This window comes from Echiichthys vipera (genome assembly GCF_963691815.1).
Source record: "Echiichthys vipera genome assembly, chromosome: 10".
In the NCBI taxonomy this organism is placed as follows: Eukaryota; Metazoa; Chordata; class Actinopteri; order Perciformes; family Trachinidae; genus Echiichthys; species Echiichthys vipera.
The window spans coordinates 32138468-32163467 of NC_139835.1; the positions used below are offsets into that span (position 1 = coordinate 32138468).

Below are 25000 nucleotides of genomic sequence, written 5' to 3' on the forward strand. Positions count from 1 at the left end.
CAAAGGATATTGGTCAGATTCTGTCACTTCTCCTTTGATAGTCTAAACTTTAAAAAAAAAAAGTGACATGACATGAAAAATTATCTCATAATTCATGTCAATGTCATGTTCAATATTTAAAAAAACAAAACTGAGAATATCTGAGGTGACCTGAGATTAACTGTCTCTGAAGTGTCTTCCTCTCATGAAACCACAGCACATCCTCCGCTGACCTACTGCTGGATATGCAATCCATTTACACTAGACCACATGTACGACAACCCCTCTCCTCCCTGCTTCTCCTTTCATATCTACACAGGCACACACACACACACACACACACACACACACATCTGGCCGGGGGTAAATTAACTAAGATTCCCACAGAGGCTAATCTCCACGCCTCTACTGTGACAAGATAATAATAATATAATAAGGGACAGCAGCTCCTCTGGCAGCTAATATTTATCTACCTGCCACAGCCTGAGGGACTCACTATAACATTCAAAAATGCATGGATTTATGTATAATTGTTTAAAATTGTACTGTACCTTACTGATTATGAATTGTAATATTGTAATATTAGATTAGAGCAGGAATACGCTGCACAGTGCTCTGGCATCTTGTTCCTTCTGCTGCTCAACCCAGAGGCTCAACGAGTCACTCATAGAACTAATCTGGGAGAAGGACCGATCCAAGATGGCGGCCGCATTTCTCGCGGCCCAACGTTCGATGCGGCATCTACTCTTTATATCTATGGTTGCATCTGTGTCTTTGGATGCAGTGATGGGGAACTGATTTAATCCTTTACTTGAGTCAAAGTTGGCAGAAACACTCCCGTTAGTGTTAAAGTCCTCCACATTTAAAGCTTTAACGTCACGGTACTTATGTGTGACGTAAACATGTTTTAACCAAAATAACGCTGCGAGCAGGATTCGAACCTGCGAAGGGAAACCCCGATGGATCTTAAGTCCACCGCCTTAACCACTCGGCCATCGCAGCCATGACGTCAAATCCAATTAATCAATTTTTATAATTTATGCAGATATCTGAGATGTTGCGTTATGTTATTATATGATTTATGTTTATATGACACACACACACATCTGAGTACAGGGACCATCCCGTCTTTAAGTAAAAAACAAAGTGTGAAAGTACGAAATGTTCGTTCTGTAAAGTTGAATCTGTAGAACGATCAGAATAGCGCCATCTAGAGTCTCTGGATCGTCATTGCAACAACAAAAAAGAAGTCCTGCCGTGGGGTTGCCAGGTTGGTCAGACCCGGCCCAGCAGTGGGGTTGCCAGGTTGGTCAGACCCGGCCCAGCAGTGGGGTTGCCAGGTTGGTCAGACCCGGCCCAGTAGCTCCAGGAGACCGGAGTCTGTTTGAGCCTGTTTGAACCCGTCCCCTCCAGAAAACCACAGCATCAAAACAAGGATTAGAGGAGTTTGACTGACAGTTAGCGTTAGCCGTTAGCGTTAGCCGTTCCAGCTAAGTGCAGATGAAAGTGATGTTAGCATCCAGGAGCAGCGTAGCCATGTGGGCGTGCGTTTGAATGCCATTGAACTCCTTTTATTATTTATTTTTTCACGTAGGTGACGCTTCAGTTTGGGCTGTGCTCACAATTCTTCGCCACCTGGCATTTAATTTGATTTAATCAAGGAAGCAGCAGTTTATTTATTATTTTTATCCTTAATTGTTACTTTCTGGATTCAGATTTTATGAAACTGTTGTGATAATGTGCTTTTTATCAATTGTCCCCGTGTGCAGCCCCACTTTGTGCACAAACACTGATTTTTAAAGGACAGTATTTCCCACTGTGATGCAGTGGAGTACAAACATAAAGGTGCATAAAAAGACCAAGTGTACATTTGTAATTCCTCACCCTCTCCCGGTTGTGTCTTGGTTTCCCTGCAGACATCGAGGCCCAGATCCTGGAGATCCAGGGGATGAAGGCCACCCTGCTGGAGGAGGGCGATCAGGGCGTGGGCCTCGACTCCACCGGCTTTTACGACCAGGAGATCTACGGAGGCAGCGACAGCCGCTTTGCAGGATACGTCACTTCCATCGCTGCCAATGAACAGGAAGAAGTGAGTGTTTTCACACCCGGGGCCGGAGGTGGAGGAGGTTTCATACGCAAGTAGATGCACCTCCGCCTCTGGCCGGGGCGTACGATTACCTTCCTTTTTGAATTTCATTCCAGTTCCACGGTTCTTAGGAGCTCGACTGCTCCTCTTTGTTGTCTCTGTTGCACACGAGCTGGGAGAGTCTCGCCGTTTTGGTGAGATTTGACTAGACTCCTGTTTCTCTCTCTCCTCAGGACGATGAAGAGGATTCATCCACGAGCTTGTTGGGACAAAAGAAGCCGGGGTACCACGCACCCGTGGCCATACTCAACGCCATCCCTCAGTCAGACGAGCAGGTGTGTGTCCAGTTACTGTGTCTTAATTATCACATTTCTCATCCCTGAGTCCAGGAGGTTTGGGCGACATGTTTAAAAGGTCCAACCACTCATAGTCCATCTATTCGCCCGTGTGACTTTGTGTGTGCGGAGTCAGCTGGGAAATGTGTTGTGTGTGTGTGTGTGTGTTTAAGGTCACTAAAGGGAGGAATTAACAAAATAAACTCACAAATTAAATGCATATTTTTCCATTAACTTTACTTTCATTTCTCAAATGAATGAATTCATAGTTTATCATAAAAATAATTATTTCACGTGATGAAAAGTCGCAGTCAGGGCGGCACAGTGGTCAGAGCAGTCGCCTCGTGTAAAGAGGCTGAAGGTCGTCGAGGCAGAGGCTCCGGGTTTGACTCCGACCTGCGGCCCTTTGCTGCACGCGCCCCCCCCCCCCCACAATTTCCTGTCTGTCTAAATAATAAAAGCTCAATCCATTAATATAATAAAACCCGGAATCTCAGCAATGCATCAAAGAAATGAAAGAATCTAAATTATAATCCTTATTTGTTTTTACATATTTATCATTTTACGTAATAATCCGTGATTATTTTCCATTTCAAGGCTTTTTTGAAATGACACATTTTTAACTCATTTCATAGTTTAACCCTTTAAACATCTGATTTCAACATTTGTGCTTTACTTGTGTCAAAGATGCACAACCCTCTGAAATTATACTTTCCTTCCCTTTTAATTAAAGTAAATGTTGAAAAGAAACAGGACGGCTTTTATTCTGAACTCAAAACAGTTGTTTCTTTGTTTTTAAAAACACTATCGAACATTTTTAAGGTTCACACTCGATAAACAGCTGATCATTATAACAACACACTTAATTCAGACTGAACAGAAACTGAATCACTCTCCAAAGCGTCTCAGTCAGTTTTTAAACTCTTTAACATTCACCAACTCTGGTCTTTGGTCTAAATAAATCCTTCATATACGACTTTAAACAGCGTGTTTTTGTCCCGTGTTCTTCCGAGGCCGAACGTAAACCACAGATAAACCCTGTGTTTGTCGCCCGGCCCTGTGTCGACGTGACTTCCTGATATCCTAAAATAATGCCGTGTGCTGTTTTAATTGTTCTTTAACCATTCAGTTAAGAAACGCGCGTATTTGTTTTTCAGTACGACCCGTTTGCGGAGCATCGTCCACAGAAGATCGCGGAGCGTGAGGACGAGTACAAAGCCCGGCGCAGACAGATGATCATCTCGCCCGAGCGTCTCGACCCCTTCGCAGACGGTAAATTCTGCCATTTTCTGACTTCATTACACCCTCCCCCATTTCCTCCCCCGTTTCACGGTTCACTCTTTTTGTGACTCTCATGACTTCAAAAGGTTTCACACCCATAGTTCTGTTGTTTTAACCCTTCGACTGCGATGCAACGGCGTGCTTCCCAGACCTGATGCCTTCCCCCGTGGTCAGTCCTCTGTGGTCCGAGAACGTTCTGTGTCCTTGATTGTTTCATTCCTAATTTATGATCTTCCAACTTTGCAGCAAATGTCAATGTGGGCTCAAACTTTATCTCCAGTATTCTGAAAAACATTTCCGTGGTCTTTTAACGTGCAAAATGAAAGGTTTGGGCAGTTAAACCCAATGAAACCCACCTGTAGGGTAACCATGCTTTTGAGTGGGGGAGGTGGTTGAACATCTAAAAGCGTGTTCACCTGACAGACGTGGGTCGCAGGCGGGTTGTGTGTGAGTCGAAGGGTTAACGATCCCATGTGAGCGTCAGCCTAAGTTATGATGGGGAAGTGCAGCGTCCTTGTGTAGCGTGAAGGACAAGGGTTAGCTGAGGTGTAACTCACCGTGCTGAGCTCTAACTGAAGACAAACCTGCTCAGACAGATTTAGATCCAGACGCAGAGGCAGGGGAGGGAAAGGCTCGTTCACGTTGGTGAAGTCAACTCAGGACCATCAGGCTTAAATAACAACATCAGTTAATTCGCCTCTGGGCTGCAATTTAAGAGTGTTGTTGTAACTTAACCACCTCTGTTGGCTTGTTGATAGATGAGCACAGGGCAGGTTAGATACAGGTGAAGTGAGGTCAGCTCATAGAGTTCTGCAGGGTGAAGGATTTCTGTAGTCGACCCTGGAGTTAGCGTCCCTCTGCAGCAGTGATGGACCGATAGAACCGGCCGATGTTTGCGTTTTTACATGCATCCGCCGTTTTTCCCGTCATTATCCACAGACGGGCGTCCACAGGCAGCTCCGTGTTGCTGCAGACGCCTTTTTTAAGTTCAATAAATGTTCCTTTATTTCAACTGAGACTCGTAACATTTGTTTTCATCATTGTCTCATTTTTATGACGTAAACTGAGGCAGAAAAAGTCGAATCGGCTCCAAATATCGTCTCAGGCTGATGAGAAAAAATCTGTATCGGCCCTAAAACTCCATACGGTGGATCCGTACCCTGAACGCAGCATCGGCCCTGAAGTTAGCGTTGGTTTGTTCGTCAGGATAACCTTCACAGACGAACTCCACGTTTATGGTTTTTGAAGCCTGAACACAATCGGCAAAACTTTGATTATAAACCAACTCCAGCCTCGAGCTTCAGCTGGTTTCTCTTGATGACGTTTGGAGTTTCATTTAGACACTTTTTAAAGACGTTAAAACGCTTAAACAGTCAAATCTCTTCCCCCCGTGTTAAAGATCGTATTTCAGACGTTAACCAACAACACAGAAAACCCACTGAAGTGTTGGGATCATTCCTGCAGAACTCTATAGGGGATCAGTTTCCATTCCTTTAATTTAGCAAGGCTTCACAACTGTGACATTGTTAGTGTTGAGTATTTCAGAGTAAACCAGGAGCCTCAGATCATCATGAGCAGGCTGATATAATGTCCTCTGCGTTGTTATTGCATCGTCACCTCCTCAGTGTGAGCTTAAGCGGCCCGAGGGCTCCAGGTGTGCTGTAGGGATCTGAAGCATGTAGAGACAGCTCTTTGTACAAAGTTGTTGTGTGAATATATTTCTATTTTACAACTCTCTCTGTAAAATAGAAATATATTATCAAAGAAAAATGTGTACCACGATACCACAGGCCCATACTAACTGTCCTTAATTTCTCTCCTACAGCAGTACTGCTTTGCCAGTCCTGTACTGCCCTCTGTTAAGGGTGCAGCAACTCGTCCTGTGTAGGTTATGGGGAACAGAGAACTGTGCACTTGTCAGTTTGGTCAGGGTCCACTGGCTGCTTGTTTGAGGGGAATCAGACGCAGCCCAGCAACAAACCTCACCCCCCCAGAGAGCCTCTTACGTTTTTATTTTTTTTATTTGGCTTTTTCAATTTCCTCCAAATTGAGCTCAAATTCCCCCGTGCACTCATGATGGAAAACCACTGCCCACACATTTGACTCCTTATCTGATGCTTAGTCCATGAGTCACCTTTGTCCTGAAGAGGAAGTCAAGATCTAAATGTGCGGCGCCCGGATAAGAACCGGCGCCGTTATCATCACATTAGATTCATCATATTTCTTTATGCCTCATTTTTATACTTTTGAAAGTCCTATTTTTGTCACCCCCAGATCTATCCTCCAGATCTTGACTTCATTTTTAAACACCAGTGTAAACAGTTGGGAATCAGTGGTTAAGCCCCAAGAAGATGCTTTGTTTTTGTTTCTAAGTGCCGTAAATCAATGCAACACAGGTGGTATACTGTTGTGTGTGACTTCAAACCCTTTTTCAAAGTGTTACTAATGGTAAAGAGAAATTTTCTAGGCTTCTTTTCTGCCGGTTGAAGTCTGACTGCAGAGGGACCCTTGGCACTGAAAGTGTACGTATTCTGAAGAGCGCAGCCCAGGACCCCTGCATCAGTGATGGCTATGACTTCTTAATCCACTTTAAGAAAACACCAAACCTCAGCTCTTCTCTCTATGTATCTGCTTGTTTTTCATTAGCCATGCTATGACTGTACGTCTGTATGTAAGAGAGACACATGTATACTTGTATGTAAATCAGTAGGAATGTTTCAGCTGTTTGTATAAGAACAGGAACGTAAGTTAATCTGTTGGTAAAGAGAGTCAGGTTTAGCTGGCTGTGTTTGTGCTTGCTGTGTTTGTAATCACGCGGGTCCCCGCAGCGTAAACTCATGACTGTCCTCTGTTCTTGTTCGTGCTCTTTCGCGCAGGGGGCAAAACGCCGGACCCCAAGCTGCAGGTCAGGTCGTACGTGGACGTCATGTTGGAGCAGAACCTGTCCAAAGAGGAGGTGAGCTGCGGCCGCTCTCCTTTCTTTAGCTGCAGAAGGTTTTCAGTTCAAGTTTTCACATTTTAATACTTTAGAGACTCGTGTTTTGTGGCACAATTTAACAACAGGGCAAATTAAAGTGCTTCACATCAAACATCGGGGGGGAAACACATTTAAGATTTAAAACATATAAAGGTTGTTAGTTACTGAAGTTCCAGTGCAGTTTACTGTAAAGTAGCGTCAAACATAAAAGTCTTCAGTCTTGATGTAAAAGAACAGAGTTGCAGCAGTTTTCTGGGAGTTAAAGATAAAAACTGAGCGCTCTTAGGAGATGAAGAAGAGGGGACGGGTAACTCGCTCAAAACGTCCTCCTATAAACGTCCTGCGACTCATTCTCGCCTGTTCAGCCGCTCCGTGGTTGCGTCAGGGCTAGTACGTCGCTACATGAACACCAGCATGAGAACTATCAGTGCGGATCGCTGCGTCCTCTCTGTTCTCGCCCTGCACCCGTTGGTTACAGCTGCCTCTGAGTGCGCGTGTGTTTGGTTTTTACTCTGCGGACACGGAGCAGACCTGAGAGGTCTGGGGAGCAGTTGTATGTTTTTTCTTTTCCTCATCTTTTGTGCACTTTCTCTCCAGAGAGAGATTCGTCAGCAGCTGGTAGAGAAGGCCAAGGCCGGGGACCTGAAAGCTGTCAACGGGTCCGCCGCCGCACAAGCTGCTGCAAAGCGTAAGCGCCGCTGGGACCAGACAGCGGACCAAACCCCCTCTAATTCTACACCCAAAAAGTTGTCCAGCTGGGACCAGGCTGACTCGTCCGCTGAGGTGAGACGCTCGAGCTTTGCAGCACGGCCTCAGTGCTGGATGAACTACTTTGGCGTTGTTTTTAACCTCCTATTCTCTCGCAGACTCCTGGACACACACCAGGACACACCCCCGCACACACTCCTTCAAACAGCCGGTGGGATGAAACCCCTGGCCGCCCTAAAGGCAGCGAGACCCCCGGGGCCACCCCCAGCAGCCGCATGTGGGACCCCACTCCCAGTCATACCCCTGCTGGCGCCGCCACCCCCGGCAGGGACACGCCCGGCCACGCCACGCCCGGTCACGGTGGAGCCACAGGAAGCGTACGCAAAAACCGCTGGGACGAAACCCCAAAGACAGAAAGGGAGACCCCGGGACACGGGAGCGGCTGGGCCGAGACGCCGCGCACAGACCGAGGAGACGAGTCCGTGGGCGAGACTCCGACCCCAGGGGCCAGTAAGAGGAAGTCTCGATGGGACGAAACCCCCGCCAGTCAGATGGGATCCTCAACGCCACTGCTCACCCCGGGAAAAACTCCCATTGGAACGCCAGCTATGAACATGGCCACACCCACACCAGGTAACGTAATCGTAAACGCGTCTCCGTCTGCCTCCTTTTCAGAATTTTGACTGTTTTAAACGTTTCCTCTTGTTTTCTTCAGGTCACCTGATGAGCATGACCCCAGAGCAGCTGCAGGCGTGGAGGTGGGAGAGGGAGATCGATGAGAGGAACCGACCTCTCACAGACGACGAGCTCGACGCCATGTTCCCAGAGGGCTACAAGGTCCGTTTACCTCCCCAGTGACATCAGCACGAGTGAATCTCATTCAGGCTTAATCCCTGTGCGCTGACAGTTTGTCCATCTTCTCCGCAGGTCTTGCCTCCACCAGCGGGCTACGTGCCCATCCGTACCCCGGCCCGTAAGCTGTCCGCCACGCCGACCCCCATCGGAGGCATGACGGGCTTCCACATGCAGGTGGAGGACCGCACCACCAAACAGATGAACGACCAGCCCTCAGGGAACCTGCCCTTCCTCAAACCTGACGACATCCAGTACTTTGACAAACTGCTGGTGAGCATCAGAACCTTTAACAACCCACATCCGGACGTTTTCGGAGCTTTTGTTGAGCGTGTGTTGACGGCTCGCCGTGTCTTTGTCAGGTGGAGGTGGACGAGTCCACGCTGAGCCCCGAGGAGCAGAAAGAGAGGAAGATCATGAAGCTGCTGCTGAAGATTAAAAATGGAACTCCGCCCATGAGGAAGGTTTGTATTTCCTCACTTTGTGGTTTCCAACGTCCACAAATGTCCTTTATTGTCCTTGAGCTCCTCCCGTCCATTTCTCACGTCCTGAAGCACAACAGCAGGTCCTGTACACGCACCACTAGAGTCTCCTCCAAAGAGTCTCCTCTCCGAGGCGTCGGCACTGACACTCTGCAGACTCTCAGGCAGCTTTAAAAACCCTGAAATAAAGAAGAAAGCTGCACAAATATTCTCTCATTTCACGACACTTCGTTCAGACTCTGATAATAGAACAGTTGTTTGATAAAGAATCGATACCTGCTTTGGTATCAATAACCTTAGTTTCCCATCTGTAGACCTTTAACACACCTAAGACTAAACAAAGAAGCTGACTAAAGAACACCTCTCTCCCCTCTCTCCCCTCTCTCCCCTCTCTCCCCTCTCTCCCCTCTCTCCCCTCTCTCCCCTCTCTCCCCTCTCTTCCCTCTCTCCCCTCTCTCGTCTCTCTTCCCTCTCTCCCCTCTCTCGTCTCCAGGCCGCTCTGCGTCAGATCACAGACAAAGCTCGTGAGTTTGGAGCCGGCCCTCTGTTCAATCAGATCCTGCCGCTGCTCATGTCGCCCACCCTGGAGGACCAGGAGCGCCATCTGCTGGTCAAAGTCATCGACCGCATCCTCTACAAACTGGATGACCTGGTCCGACCGTACGTGCACAAGGTGGGTTCAGAGTGCAACGCCGCCCGCGCTTGTTTTTGAGGATTCGCATGTGTGAGGACGTTGACTGACCACTGTCCTTGTGTCCAGATCCTGGTGGTGATCGAGCCCCTGCTGATCGATGAGGACTACTACGCCAGAGTAGAAGGCAGAGAAATCATCTCTAACTTGGCAAAGGTAATGTTTTAATGCACGCTCTGCTTCCTGCGAACCATTCTTGCCTGGTCAGCCTGTCCGTGGTCAGATCAGGGCTAGTCGTTCGCTAGATCAACACCAACACGAGAGCCATCAGCCCCGGCGTGCACGCCGCGTCTGTTCTCACCCTGCACCCGTTGGTCACACACAGATGACAGAGTCTAGTTGTGTTGTTTTTATCGATATTTAGCTGTTAATACTGCAGTCATCAGATGTGTATTTGTCTCAGAATCACAGTTATGACCCAAATATTCTCCCTCAAAACTACGACGGGCGATGAACTCAGTCGCCACCGTGAGACGATCTATTCGTCCAACTGGAGCTTGTGTCTCTGACTTCACCTGGGGCCTCACTTCTAAAGCTCGCTGCGCACTAAAACCTTGTGTAGACGGGCAGAAATGTGCGGTAGCAAACGTTCTTTATAGAGAAATGATTTGCAGAGAAGCGTCGTATTCCTTTTATGAACGAAGCCCCAGGTCATCAAACGATGATTCAGATGTTTGACGTCGGTCTTCCTCCTGTCCGCCTCAGGCTGCAGGTTTGGCGACGATGATCTCCACAATGCGACCCGATATCGACAACATGGACGAGTACGTGAGGAACACGACGGCCCGAGCCTTCGCCGTGGTGGCCTCCGCTCTGGGCATCCCCTCGCTGCTGCCCTTTCTCAAAGCCGTGTGCAAAAGCAAGAAGTCGTGGCAGGCTCGACACACGGGCATCAAGATCGTGCAGCAGATCGCCATCCTCATGGGCTGCGCCATTCTGCCCCACCTCCGCAGCTTGGTGGAGATCATCGAACACGGTCAGTCGTGGTCACAAACACACACACACACACACACACACACACGTTTGCACATCTTTGTGATAATGATTCTGAAACTGAACGTGTTCCATTCCAACACTTGTACATTTAAAAAACTATTTTTTGTACATTTATATTTTGTATTTTTCGCGTTGACTTGAGTCTGAACCCTGACACAGATTTACTTGAAGCTTAAATTGTAAAAAACCTGCAGTCATCGGCCATCGTGTGCAGAACGAAGTGTTTTGACGCTCTGTTGTTGTGACTGCGGCGTCTCAGGTCTGGTGGATGAGCAGCAGAAGGTGAGGACCATCAGCGCCCTGGCTATTGCCGCCCTTGCTGAAGCCGCCACGCCCTACGGTATCGAATCCTTCGACTCGGTCCTGAAGCCGCTGTGGAAGGGTATCAGACAGCACAGAGGAAAGGTGAGGCGTCCGCAGCATCCACCCGGCACCGAGGCCTCGTGCGGCCGCAGCGTGTTTGTTGCTCTTTAATCTGAAACCTCCCTCTTTGCCTCCAGGGTCTGGCTGCTTTCCTCAAAGCCATCGGTTACCTGATCCCGCTGATGGACGCCGAGTACGCCAACTACTACACCAGAGAGGTGATGCTGATCCTCATCAGAGAGTTCCAGTCCCCCGACGAGGAGATGAAGAAGATTGTGCTCAAGGTAAGTAGAGGGGACGGGACACTCGCTCAAAACGTCCTCCTGCGACTCATTCTCGCCTGTTCAGCCGCTCCGTGGTTGCGTCAGGGCTAGTACGTCGCTACATGAACACCAGCATGAGAACTATCAGTGCGGATCGCTGCGTCCTCTCTGTTCTCGCCCTGCACCCGTTGGTTACAGCTGCCTCTGAGTGCGCGTGTGTGAATCCTTTTTCACGTCCTTGGTTTTCCCGCTCTGACCCGTGTTTGGCGTTTCTCACTCGTAGGTGGTGAAGCAGTGTTGTGGCACCGACGGTGTGGAAGCAAACTACATTAAGACGGAGATCCTGCCGCCCTTCTTCAAGCACTTCTGGCAGCACCGCATGGCTCTGGACAGACGCAACTACAGACAGGTGAGCGACCACAAGGAGCGTGATTTACAGGAACGTTCTTCTGCACCGACGCAGTGAAAAGGACAAAAAAACTCTATCACCATGAAACTTCCCCATGATTACGACATAAAGAATATTATTATTATTATTATTATTATTCATATTACAGATTTTCTGAGATGTTGTAAAAAAGATTCTAATACATTATTTTTGTTTTATCCAGTTTTGAGTTAAAAGACAGAAAAACTGTACAAATATCAAAATAAACGACTTACTGTAGTTATACAGTTCCCCAACATTTTTCACTTTAACTTGTTATTTTTTGGTTTAAACGATATTTCACCAGCTGAGTTTTCAGTTTTACCTGCTGACGACAGCAGAAATGACAGGAAATGATTTCTAATGTTAGAGTTTGGGGAAATCTACAGTTTGAAAGAGACAACTGTGGTAAATAAACCCCTAAGTGACGACGTAAGGGAGGAAAAAGCCCAGAATCTCTAAACTGCCTTGAGTTTCTCTCCTTAAGACATAAACTGCTGTGATCTTAAAGCCGTATTAGGGGGTTATGGGAGCGTGTGACCCGTCTGTCACGTATTGAACCGCGTGTCTCCGTGTCACCAGCTGGTGGACACCACGGTGGAGCTGGCCAACAAAGTGGGAGCCGCGGAGATCATCTCTCGCATCGTGGACGACCTGAAGGACGAGGCGGAGCAGTACAGGAAGATGGTGATGGAGACCATCGAGAAAATCATGGGCAACCTGGGCGCGGCCGACATCGACCACAAGCTGGAGGAGCAGCTGATCGACGGCATCCTGTACGCCTTCCAGGAGCAGACGACTGAGGTGAGGGGGCGGCGCTCCAGGGAGACTCCAGTAACGGATGTGTAAAGAGCGTCGTGTTGATTTCCTCCCTTCTCGTTGTTCCTCCAGGACTCTGTGATGCTCAACGGCTTCGGCACGGTGGTCAACGCCCTGGGGAAGCGCGTCAAACCCTACCTGCCTCAGATCTGCGGTACGGTGCTGTGGCGTCTCAACAACAAGTCAGCCAAAGTCCGTCAGCAGGCCGCCGACCTGATCTCCCGTACCGCCGTGGTCATGAAGACGTGTCAGGAGGTACGGACTCAAACACACAAGCAAACAACTTCAGGTTTTTCAAGTCTTAGCCCTCAGAAGAGGCTCCACAGGACGCAGAGTGACGCTAACGCTCGTGTTCTTAGTCTTTTATTTGACGCGGGTCATAAACCTGAAACAGTTAACCAAATATAACACGTTACACTTTCATAATATTCATGAAAGTATAACTTTTAAATGGCTGTTTTTACTTTTTACAATACCTTTTACTTTAAACAGACTTTGTTAAATATATATTTTTAAAGTAATGAACACGGCCGACCCCAATGATTAAACAGTGTAACAGCAACATTAGCAGCTGACATTACAAGCTAAATGCTAACTGCCAGCTAAGTGCTAGGCTAACTCTCTTACAGTGCTATTGGTGTTAGCCTAGCATGCTAATTGGGAGCTAGCAAAACTGTTAACGTGAACTAGCGGTGCTAATCGAACCGTAAGCGCAAACAACACTCTCATATCACTCTTCCAGGACGGCAACAGTGAAATAAACCAACACGTTATTCACAAGCTGCTCATTGTTAGCGTCTGTTTCTCAGCCGACCAATCAGCTTCTGCAAAAACAGTGAAACACCGGGAGAGTGGAACCATCTGTGGGATTCAGCTGCAGAAACTGATGCGTGCGTGTGTGTGTGTGTGTGTGTGTGTGTGTGTGTGTGTTGCCCTGCAGGAGAAGCTGATGGGTCACTTGGGCGTAGTGCTGTACGAGTACCTGGGAGAGGAGTACCCCGAGGTGCTGGGCAGCATCCTGGGAGCGCTGAAGGCCATCGTCAACGTCATCGGTACGTCCCCCGCTCAACAACGGAGGAGAAACCCTTAGAACAGGAAACGGTTCTTTGTTTTTCCTGTGTTGTTGGAAAAGTCGGCCAACAAAAATGAGACTAGATGGTTTTATTTTCTAGTCTCCTGCAGAAAGAACTGTGCTCTACACACGGGCAGAGCATTTTATTCAGAGCAGGAACACTTAGTCAGCATTTAGCTGGGGAACATTAGTCCCATTCAGATGACAGGATTCCTCAGCAGCACACAGACTCGGCCGTACTTGTGTCTCAGGAGAAGGTGACTCAGCGTAGAGTCCTGCTGATGCTGATGCTGATCCGTTAAAGTTTGTGTCTCCAGAGCTGAACATCGACGCTCAGATGAAGAGCTCCTGCATCACGAGGACGTAAAGAACGTGTCTTAAATCCTGAAACATGTAAATAGTAATTTGCGTCCCACTTGGTGTCGTTGCAGGAATGCACAAGATGACTCCGCCCATCAAAGACCTGCTTCCTCGTCTGACCCCCATCCTGAAGAACAGGCACGAGAAAGTGCAGGAGAACTGCATCGACCTGGTGGGGAGGATCGCAGACAGGTGGGCAGAAGCCCCTCAGGCTGAAGATGCATCATCATCATCATCATCATCATCATCATCCGTATCAGTATCACGATGATCCTGACCTGTGTGTGTGTGTGTGTGTGTGTTTGTGTGTTTTCAGGGGGGCTGAATATGTGTCGGCCAGGGAGTGGATGAGGATTTGTTTTGAGCTGCTGGAGCTGCTGAAGGCTCATAAGAAGGCGATCCGCAGAGCCACCGTCAACACGTTCGGATACATCGCCAAAGCCATCGGGTGAGTGTCGGCGCCGCTTCACTGACACGACGCGTTTGAGTTTCACAAAGACGGAAACGGAACAGACCTGGTGTCCGTCCTGTCTCCATGGATTTTCATGCACGAGTCCTTTTACACTGTAAATGGATCCGTTTTAACTGGTTGGTTAAGAGTTTTCTCTTGTGACGGCGTAGAAAGTTTATTTCCTGTCGCCGCTGTAAATAAAGACGGGCGCCGCGGCTCCACTTCCTGCCGCTAAGGAAGTGAAGCCTGAAGATGCTGCGCTAAAAGTCTCAGTACGCTCAAAAGAGCTGCGTCGCTCATCACAGCGACACGTCCGCTGCTTCCTGCGAACCATTCTCGCCTGGTCGGCCTGTCCGTGGTCAGATCAGGGCTAGTCGTTCGCTAGATCAACACCAACACGAGAGCCATCAGCCCCGGCGTCCACGCCGCGTCTGTTCTCACCCTGCACCCGTTGGTCACACTCACATATTTGATGACGGCGGCGGTCGCACTCTTACGTCCTCTTCACCGCCCGTTCTAACCGCCTCTCTTCCCTCCTCTCAGCCCCCACGACGTCCTCGCCACTCTGCTCAACAACCTGAAGGTGCAGGAGCGTCAGAACAGGGTCTGCACCACCGTGGCCATCGCCATCGTCGCCGAGACCTGCTCGCCGTTCACCGTGCTGCCCGCGCTCATGAACGAGTACCGCGTGCCTGAGCTCAACGTGCAGAACGGCGTGCTCAAGTCCCTCTCCTTCCTGTTCGAGTACATCGGAGAGATGGGCAAAGACTACATCTACGCCGTCACGCCGCTGCTGGAGGACGCGCTCATGGACCGGTGAGTGGAAGACGAGGGTTCGAACGAGCGAAGTTCGTCTCAGACTTTAAAAGGCTGAATTAAAGCCATGGTTGCTCCTCTAACCGTGTCTGTGCCCCCCCCCCCCCCCCCCCCCCTGCAGAGACCTGGTCCACAGACAGACGGCCAGCGCCGTGGTGCAGCACATGTCTCTGGGCGTGTACGGCTTCGGATGCGAGGACTCCCTCAACCACCTGCTGAACTACGTGTGGCCCAACGTGTTCGAGACGTCGCCTCACGTGATCCAGGCCGTGATGGGCGCCCTGGAGGGGCTGAGGGTCGCCATCGGGCCCTGCCGCATGCTGCAGTACTGCCTCCAGGTGAGGACCAGACGTCCCACACTGATGGATCAATATTATTGTTGTTGGGGACGGGAACAGCACAGGATTCTGTTGAATTTCTGCCTTTTTTTGCAGCAGCAGTTTCAATTTTAGGCTCAAACACGTCTGTGCACACGCTCCTGTCGCACGTGCACACGCATTTATGCTCCTAGAGGACACTTTAGCACACGTTTATGATCCTAGAGGACACTTTAACACACGTTTATGATCCTAGAGGACACTTTAGCACACGTTTATGCTCCTAGAGGACACTTTAACACACGTTTATGCTCCTAGAGGACACTTTAACACACGTTTATGCTCCTAGAGGACACTTTAACACACGTTTATGCTCCTAGAGGACACTTTAACACACGTTTATGATCCTAGAGGACACTTTAGCACACGTTTATGCTCCTAGAGGACACTTTAACACACGTTTATGATCCTAGAGGACACTTTAACACACGTTTATGCTCCTAGAGGACACTTTAGCACACGTTTATGATCCTAGAGGACACTTTAACACACGTTTATGATCCTAGAGGACACTTTAGCACACGTTTATGCTCCTAGAGGACACTTTAGCACACGTTTATGCTCCTAGAGGACACTTTAACACACGTTTATGCTCCTAGAGGACACTTTAACACACGTTTATGCTCCTAGAGGACACTTTAACACACGTTTTGGCTCCTAGAGGACACTTTAACACACGTTTATGCTCCTAGAGGACACTTTAACACACGTTTATGATCCTAGAGGACACTTTAACACACGTTTATGATCCTAGAGGACACTTTAACACACGTTTATGCTCCTAGAGGACACTTTAACACACGTTTAGGCTCCTAGAGGACACTTTAGCACACGTTTATGCTCCTAGAGGACACTTTAACACACGTTTATGCTCCTAGAGGACACTTTAGCACACGTTTATGCTCCTAGAGGACACTTTAACACACGTTTATGCTCCTAGAGGACACTTTAGCACACGTTTATGCTCCTAGAGGACACTTTAGCACACGTTTATGCTCCTAGAGGACACTTTAACACACGTTTATGCTCCTAGAGGACACTTTAACACACGTTTATGCTCCTAGAGGAAACTTTAGCACACGTTTAGGCTCCTAGAGGACACTTTAACACACGTTTAGTCTCATAGAGGAAACTTTAACACACGTTTATGCTCCTAGAGGACACTTTAACACACGTTTATGCTCCTAGAGGACACTTTAGCACACGTTTGGGCCGAGAAACGCTCTGAATGGAGTCGTGAGGCGCCGAAAGACGTTTCTGCTGGTTCTAATCGCCTCGTTCGTCCGCAGGGTTTGTTCCACCCGGCCCGGAAGGTGCGAGACGTCTACTGGAAGATCTACAACTCCATCTACATCGGCTCGCAGGACGCGCTCATCGCCCACTACCCGCAGGTCTACAACGACGACAAGAACATGTACGTCCGCTACGAGCTGGACTACGTCTTCTAAATAGAATTTGACGCGCTCGCCGCTCTTTGCTCCGCCCCCTGAGCCGTCACGCAGCGCTGTCGTGTTTAACCTCGGTGAGTCTTCTTCTTTAGCGGCAGGTGACAGGAGCCGACGCGGGCGTCTTCGGCCGCTGTCCGACGCCACTTCCCACTTTACAAAGAGCATGAAACTGAAAGGAGGAGCAGTTAGAGTCCGTGTGTTTTTTATTTCTCCTGTGAGGGGCGGCCGACGCAGAGGAGCGCAGAGCGAGTCCGCACCACGTTTAAGTCTCTGGAGTATTTTCTGTTTGTGCTCAGGCCTCGAACCGGCTGCTCCTCCCCCCCCTCCCCCCCCCCTCCCCCCTCCTCTTCTTTCTAGATTGTTGCTTTATTTAACCGAATAAAATGTTTGTGTATAAAACTCCACTTCCTGTGTCTCGACTCTTTATTTCCCTGTTAGCGGTGGAACAGCGGTCACAGCCGTTTGAAGGTACACAGCGGCCGCGGGTTCAATTCCCACCTGCGGCCCGTTGGTGCATGTCTCCCCCCCCCTCTCTCCCCGTTTCCTGAAGAATGAAAGCTTTAAAAAAACCTCCAAAAAATAAACTTAAAGAGGGAAAGAAACATAAAAATGTCTTTAAATGCTTAATAAACAGCTGTAAAATAACAAAATGTGGAAATATAAAATAATGTGTCGATTTCTTTCTGTTTTGATCTGTTTTAGGTTTATTTTTAATCTATTAAATATATTTTAAACATACAAACATCTAAATATGTACAGAAACAAATGAGAATGCTCAGTTTTGTATTCTGGTTCTTGTCTCAAAGTTCACGTTTAACTCCTGGAAATGTGTGAAAATGAGCTCATATTTAATAACGTGATGCCTCATTTGCATATTTAAACGTCTTAAAGTCAGTAATGAGTGTGTGTGTGTGTGTGTGTGTGTGACGTTAAACCGCAGCATAGTAACACTGAACACCAGCAGAAAATCAAAGATCTACAAGACAAAGGGCACAAATAACACTTTAGCACACGTTTACGCTCCTAGAGGACACTTTAGCACACGTTTAGGCTCCTAGAGGACACTTTAACACACGTTTATGCTCCTAGAGGACACTTTAGCACACGTTGACACTTTAGCACACGTTTAGGCTCCTAGAGGGCACTTTAACACAGGTTTATGCTCCTAGAGGACACTTTAACACACGTTTATGCTCCTAGAGGACACTTTAGCACACGTTTATGCTCCTAGAGGACACTTTAGCACACGTTTATGCTCCTAGAGGACACTTTAACACAGGTTTATGCTCCTAGAGGACACTTTAACACACGTTTATGCTCCTAGAGGACACTTTAGCACACGTTTATGCTCCTAGAGGACACTTTAGCACACGTTTATGCTCCTAGAGGACACTTTAGCACACGTTTATGCTCCTAGAGGACACTTTAACACACGTTTATGCTCCTAGAGGACACTTTAACACACGTTTATGCTCCTAGAGGACACTTTAGCACACGTTTATGCTCCTAGAGGACACTTTAGCACACGTTTATGCTCCTAGAGGACACTTTAACACAGGTTTATGCTCCTAGAGGACACTTTAACACACGTTTATGCTCCTAGAGGACACTTTAGCACACGTTTATGCTCCTAGAGGACACTTTAGCACACGTTTATGCTCCTAGAGGACACTTTAACACACGTTTATGCTCCTAGAGGACACTAACACACGTTTATGCTCCTAGAGGACACTTTAGCACACGTTTATGCTCCTAGAGGACACTTTAGCACACGTTTATGCTCCTAGAGGACACTTTAACACAAGTTTATGCTCCTAGAGGACACTTTAACACACGTTTATGCTCCTAGAGGACACTTTAGCACACGTTTATGCTCCTAGAGGACACTTTAGCACACGTTTATGCTCCTAGAGGAAACTTTAGCACACGTTTATGCTCCTAGAGGACACTTTAACACACGTTTATGCTCCTAGAGGAACCTTTAACACACGTTTATGCTCCTAGAGGACACTTTAGCACACGTTTATGCTCCTAGAGGACACTTTAGCACACGTTTATGCTCCTAGAGGACACTTTAGCACACGTTTATGCTCCTAGAGGACACTAACACACGTTCATGCTCTTAGAGGACACTTTAGCACACGTTTATGCTCCTAGAGGACACTTTAACACACGTTTAGTCTCCCAGATATTATTATTATTAATATAATTGTTGCATTATTATAATAATAATGATAATATTCTTCATAGTACTGGATGTGGCCGCAGGGGGCGGCAGTGAGCCCGGTGGTGCTGAGGAAGCCGGAGCTGCTCGTCCATCGGGCGGAGGAGACACTTCCTGTGGGTTCAGACTCTCTCTCTCTCCGGGAGGTTTGGGTCTTCACACCGGGGGAGGAGAGCGTCTTCTGCGGGCTGTGAGTGGCTCAGAGACCGCTGGGAGCTCCGAGCACCGGCAGCGGGCCGACCTGCGTTGGCAGCGGCGGTTCATGAGAACAGTTTCGGGTCAAAGCGCTGCTGCTTCCCCGCCTCCCTGCGCCTCCCGAGCGGCCGCCTCGGCTCCGCAGCGTCGCCGCGGATAGCGTGAGTGTAGCGGGGCTGTTGGCCCTGGTGCGCGACCCTGGTGCTCGGCCCCGGCCCCGGCCTTCACCACCAGCAGAGAAGTCCTCCAGAGGAGCCGCCTCACGCTGCTGCATCTCCCCGCAGGAGGGAGCGGAGGAGCGGGTCGCAGCGCCGCGCAGCCCCGTGCATGGTGCCGCGGGTCCGGGGGAGCTGACCCAGAGATGGCGGTGCTCAAACTGGCCGACCAGGTACACCTGCTAGCTGTTAGCTTAGCATCCGGCTGCACTGATGCTCGGATTGGTGCAAATGTATTTTTAATGTGTTTGTGTCACAGTGAGAGGAGGAAGTGCGTTTATCTGCTGCACACTGACACATCTTCATCTTCATCATCATCATCATCAGCATCATCAGCTGTGTGGTGATGATGATGATGATGATGATGATGATGATGATGATGATCTGCAATAATACACAACAAAAAAGGTCTTAAAGTCAGTGATGAACTGGTGGAGTTTCATGTTTTTATCTTAGTTCATATTTTACATTAAATCTGTTTAAATCTGTTTAAGTGTATTTAAATCTGCACGTTCAGACTCCAAACTGTGTTTCCTCTTTATATTCTGAAGGTTTTTACTTTCACAAACTCATTTAAACGACATTTACTCAGAGAAACTCGTCCAGAACATTCTGGTTATTAACGGAGCTGAACGTTGACGCTTCTGCACGTTCATGTTTCACTGAATCAGCGTTTCATGGGAACGACCTCCACAAGAATCCGCCTCTGATAAGAATTCATGAGAAACGATCCGACCTCAAGGTTTCAGTCGCAGGTCGACACCACGACTGAAACGCTACGACTTTAGTCTGAAACGCTACGACTTTAGTCTGAAACACTACGACTTTAGTCTGAAACACTACGACTTTAGTCTGAAACGCGACTTTAGTCTGAAACGCTACGACTTTAGTCTGAAACTCTACGACTTTAGTCTGAAACTACGACTTTAGTCTGAAACACTACGACTTTAGTCTGAAACGCTACGACTTTAGTCTGAAACGCTACGACTTTAGTCTGAAACACTACGACTTTAGTCTGAAACGCTACAACTTTAGTCTGAAACACTACGACTTTAGTCTGAAACGCTACGACTTTAGTCTGAAACGCTACGACTTTAGTCTGAAACGCTACGACTTTAGTCTGAAACACTACGACTTTAGTCTGAAACACTACGACTTTAGTCTGAAACACTACGACTTTAGTCTGAAACGCTACGACTTTAATCTGAAACGCTACGACTTTAGTCTGAAACGCTACGACTTTAGTCTGAAACGCTACGACTTTAGTCTGAAACGCTACGACTTTAGTCTGAAACGCTACGACTTTAGTCTGAAACGCTACGACTTTAGTCTGAAACACTACGACTTTAGTCTGAAACGCTACGACTTTAGTCTGAAACGCTACGACTTTAGTCTGAAACGCTACGACTTTAGTCTGAAACACTACGACTTTAGTCTGAAACACTACGACTTTAGTCTGAAACGCTACGACTTTAATCTGAAACGCTACGACTTTAGTCTGAAACGCTACGACTTTAGTCTGAAACGCTACGACTTTAGTCTGAAACGCTACGACTTTAGTCTGAAACGCTACGACTTTAGTCTGAAACGCTACGACTTTAGTCTGAAACGCTACGACTTTAGTCTGAAACGCTACGACTTTAGTCTGAAACGCTACGACTTTAGTCTGAAACGCTACGACTTTAGTCTGAAACACTACGACTTTAGTCTGAAACACTACGACTTTAGTCTGAAACGCTACGACTTTAGTCTGAAACACTACGACTTTAGTCTGAAACACTACGACTTTAGTCTGAAACGCTACGACTTTAGTCTGAAACAATGCGACTTTAGTCTGAAACACTACGACTTTAGTCTGAAACACTACGACTTTAGTCTGAAACGCTACGACTTTAGTCTGAACCACTACGACTTTAGTCTGAAACACTACGACTTTAGTCTGAAACACTACGACTTTAGTCTGAAACACTACGACTTTAGTCTGAAACATTACGACTTTAGTCTGAAAACACTACGACTTTAGTCTGAAACACTACGACTTTAGTCTGAAACGCTACGACTTTAGTCTGAAACATTACGACTTTAGTCTGAAACGCTACGACTTTAGTCTGAAACACTACGACTTTAGTCTGAAACACTACGACTTTAGTCTGAAACGCTACGACTTTAGTCTGAAACACTACGACTTTAGTCTGAAACACTACGACTTTAGTCTGAAACGCTACGACTTTAGTCTGAAACACTACGACTTTAGTCTGAAACAATGCGACTTTAGTCTGAAACACTACGACTTTAGTCTGAAACGCTACGACTTTAGTCTGAAACTACGACTTTAGTCTGAAACGCTACGACTTTAGTCTGAAACGCTACGACTTTAGTCTGAAACACTACGACTTTAGTCTGAAACGCTACGACTTTAGTCTGAAACAATGCGACTTTAGTCTGAAACACTACGACTTTAGTCTGAAACACTACGACTTTAGTCTGAAACGCTACGACTTTAGTCTGAACCACTACGACTTTAGTCTGAAACACTACGACTTTAGTCTGAAACACTACGACTTTAGTCTGAAACACTACGACTTTAGTCTGAAACAGTACGACTTTAGTCTGAAAACACTACGACTTTAGTCTGAAACACTACGACTTTAGTCTGAAACGCTACGACTTTAGTCTGAAACATTACGACTTTAGTCTGAAAACACTACGACTTTAGTCTGAAACACTACGACTTTAGTCTGAAACGCTACGACTTTAGTCTGAAACATTACGACTTTAGTCTGAAAACACTACGACTTTAGTCTGAAACACTACGACTTTAGTCTGAAACGCTACGACTTTAGACTGAAACACGACGACGTTCGCGCTCAGAGACAGGAACAGCTCAGTGGGATCAGATCTGCGGTGACTCGGAGGAAGTGAAGACGTGTGTGTGACTCGGGCTGAAGGCACTTCCTGTTGTTGTCGTTGGCTGATGCGACGATAAGAGCGTAGCTTCATCAGGAGGGAGTCACACTGACCTGCTGCAGGACCTTCAGTCAAACCTGTGAGACAGGAAAGTCCCGCTGCAGGTCCAGATGTTCAGCAGAGGTCAGAGGTCAGCCCGGAAACCCCCCCCCCCCCCCCCCCCCCCCCCCCAGAGAGTCCACAGGAAGTTGTTGACCTCTGATTTGGCGTCTGATAAGCGCGTCTCTGTTTCCTGTTCTGTGCTGCAGCTCCTCCTCTGTCTCCGTGTGAGTTCAGCAGGAAATGCTCAGAGTGAGGGGAGGAAGAGTTTCACACCAGTAACCCTGACCCCTGACCCTGACCCCTGACCCCTGACCCCAGACCCTGACCCTGATCCCTGACCCTAACCCTGACCCCTGACCCCAGACCCTAAACCCTGACCCTGACCCCTAACCCTGTTCCTGACCCTAAACCTTAAACCCTGATCCCTGATTCTGAGCCCTAACCCTGACCCCTGACCCCGGCCCCAGACCCTGACCCCTAACCCTAACCCTGACCCATGACCCTAAACCCTGATCCCTAATCCCTAACCCTGACCCCAGACCCCTGACCCCGGCCCCAGACCCTGACCCCTAACCCTGACCCATGACCCTAAACCCTGATCCCTAATCCCTAACCCTGACCCCAGACCCTGACCCTTGACCCCTGACCCCGACCCCTAACCCTGTTCCTGACCCTAAACCTTAAACCCTGATCCCTGATTCTGAGCCCTGACCCCTGACCCCTGACCCCGGCCCCAGACCCTGACCCCTAACCCTGACCCATTTAATGCTTGACATTATCATCATTTCGTCTCTAAAATGAGATTTAATGTTTAAAATGTGGGTCAGAGTTTCCTCAGATGTGTCAAATAAATTCACATTAAACTGTTTTTATGTGAGAACACATTAATGAAACAAGTGATTCACAGAGAGACAGAGATACTTTATTGATATTCAGACTTACATCAGCTCCGTTCTTTAATAGAATACAGAAATTAAAGTCATAAAAATGAGTCATAAGAAATAAAATAATGGAAATATTCAAACATCTGTGATAAAACAATAGAAATAAAGTGTAACTGCAGATGGAAACGTGGGAAAAATGAATGCAATGCTTGAATTTTGCCATAAAAAGAAAATTATTATTATTATTAATATTATTATTATTACGTTAGGGTCACACCTGCCTGTCCTCGTGGTTGCCTTGGTAACGGACGATGTGTTTTACACCAGAGTCAAACTGAAATGAGGAAGTGTGGCGTTTTCTTGGTGCTGCGTCGGTTAAAGCAGAAGTGAAACGCCGCTCTGTGGTTCCTCTCTCCGGTTTCTGAGAAGGACGCACTGAGCAACAGGAAGTGAGGCGGGCGGCAGCAGAGAACACACAGGAAGTGAAGCGGGGCCTCGCTCTGTTCGCTCTGGTTCATCAGTAACACGTCCGACCTGCAGACGCTTCAATACGCAGATGATGATCAACTCTCACCTGGAGTCTCTGTCCCAGATTTAACAGATTTATTCACCACTGTAGAAACACTCAGTTCGTCGTCCCAACAACAAAGTATAAGTCCAGCAGTGGGGTTGCCAGGTTGGTCAGACCCGGCCCAGCAGCTCCAGGAGACCGGAGTCTGTTTGAGCCTGTTTGAACCCGTCCCCTCCAGAAAACCACAGCATCAAAACAAGGATTAGAGGAGTTTGACTGACAGTTAGCGTTAGCCGTTAGCGTTAGCCGTTCCAGCTAAGTGCAGATGGCTAACTCCATTTCACCCAGTGCCAGCCTACAGTAGCTGCACCCAACAACAGGCAACCCTGGCAACCAGCAACGCCCAACGCTATTGGCTGCTGCCATGGAAACACAACGGGACAGGAAGTCAAACATGGTGTGGGTGGATCATTATTATTAAAATATATAACTTTGGTGGCGGCCGGTGGCTCAGTGGTCAGAGCGGTCGCCCTGTGTAAAGAGGCTGAAGGTCCTCGAGACCGTGGGTTCGACTCCGACCTGCGGCCCTTTGCTGCATGCCCCCCCCCCCCCCCCCGCCTCTCTCTCTCAGCCCATGTCCTGTCTGGCCTAAATAATAAAAGGCTTGAAAAACTGTCAAACTATAATCCAAATATAAATAAATCTAGATATAAAGCTTTTAATAAAGATGCTACATGATCAGAAACTTGCCGTGACGTCGTTGCACCACGGCTCGGTCTGTAGCTCTGCAGGCTGAGAGCGCGGAGGACAGACGTGTGTCGGGCTGTGACTGTTTCTAACTTACAAACTGAAGCAACTGACACGATGACATTTCACTACAATTGCATTTGACAAAGTATTGATTAGTAAAAGTCGCCTGCGGAGCTGTGAACTCTGACCTTACACCCTTTCAAAATACTATTTCCTGTTCCAAACGCTCCGTTGAACCAAACAAACACCTTTTACGATCACTTCTTCGCCGTCAGCAAAGATGTGAAATGACAGTTCTGTGGTTTCGTCTTTTCACTCAGATCTGTTGAAACATGGCGTCGCTGCGGCGTTGGAGAAAGACGAGGCTCGGACCCCTGAAATCATATGTGACCCAATAATCTGGATCACGTTAATGTCCCAGTCTCTTTG

At 47.9% G+C, this 25000-nt stretch overlaps 2 protein-coding genes across 4 annotated transcripts in view; both read left to right on the forward strand.

The window, feature by feature from the left end:
* Nucleotides 1–17187, forward strand: part of sf3b1 (splicing factor 3b, subunit 1) — an 18942-nt gene extending 1755 nt beyond the window's left edge. Inside the window, exons 2-24 of one of the 3 annotated variants that reach the window (XM_083921217.1) lie at nt 1896–2068; nt 2299–2400; nt 3558–3672; nt 6558–6637; nt 7256–7441; nt 7525–7999; nt 8082–8203; nt 8294–8491; nt 8581–8682; nt 9194–9373; nt 9461–9547; nt 10097–10367; nt 10647–10792; nt 10888–11034; nt 11297–11422; nt 12023–12244; nt 12332–12514; nt 13200–13311; nt 13763–13883; nt 14008–14139; nt 14686–14958; nt 15080–15296; nt 16625–17187. In XM_083921217.1, the coding sequence (XP_083777343.1) occupies nt 1896–2068; nt 2299–2400; nt 3558–3672; nt 6558–6637; nt 7256–7441; nt 7525–7999; nt 8082–8203; nt 8294–8491; nt 8581–8682; nt 9194–9373; nt 9461–9547; nt 10097–10367; nt 10647–10792; nt 10888–11034; nt 11297–11422; nt 12023–12244; nt 12332–12514; nt 13200–13311; nt 13763–13883; nt 14008–14139; nt 14686–14958; nt 15080–15296; nt 16625–16783 (3929 nt within the window). In that variant the 3' untranslated portion in view covers nt 16784–17187. Of the gene's footprint in view, nt 1–1895; nt 2069–2298; nt 2401–3557; nt 3673–3755; nt 6638–7255; nt 7442–7524; nt 8000–8081; nt 8204–8293; nt 8492–8580; nt 8683–9193; nt 9374–9460; nt 9548–10096; nt 10368–10646; nt 10793–10887; nt 11035–11296; nt 11423–12022; nt 12245–12331; nt 12515–13199; nt 13312–13762; nt 13884–14007; nt 14140–14685; nt 14959–15079; nt 15297–16624 lie in introns of those variants that run through there. The other 2 variants (XM_083921218.1, XM_083921219.1) reach the window with 2 other exon arrangements.
* Nucleotides 17188–19119: 1932 nt separating this feature from the next.
* ankrd44 (ankyrin repeat domain 44) overlaps nt 19120–25000 on the forward strand; it is a 30445-nt gene continuing 24564 nt past the window's right edge. The window contains exon 1 of the mRNA XM_083921221.1: nt 19120–19590. Coding sequence (XP_083777347.1) covers nt 19564–19590 — 27 coding nt within the window. The 5' untranslated portion in view covers nt 19120–19563. The remainder of the gene's footprint in view (nt 19591–25000) is intronic.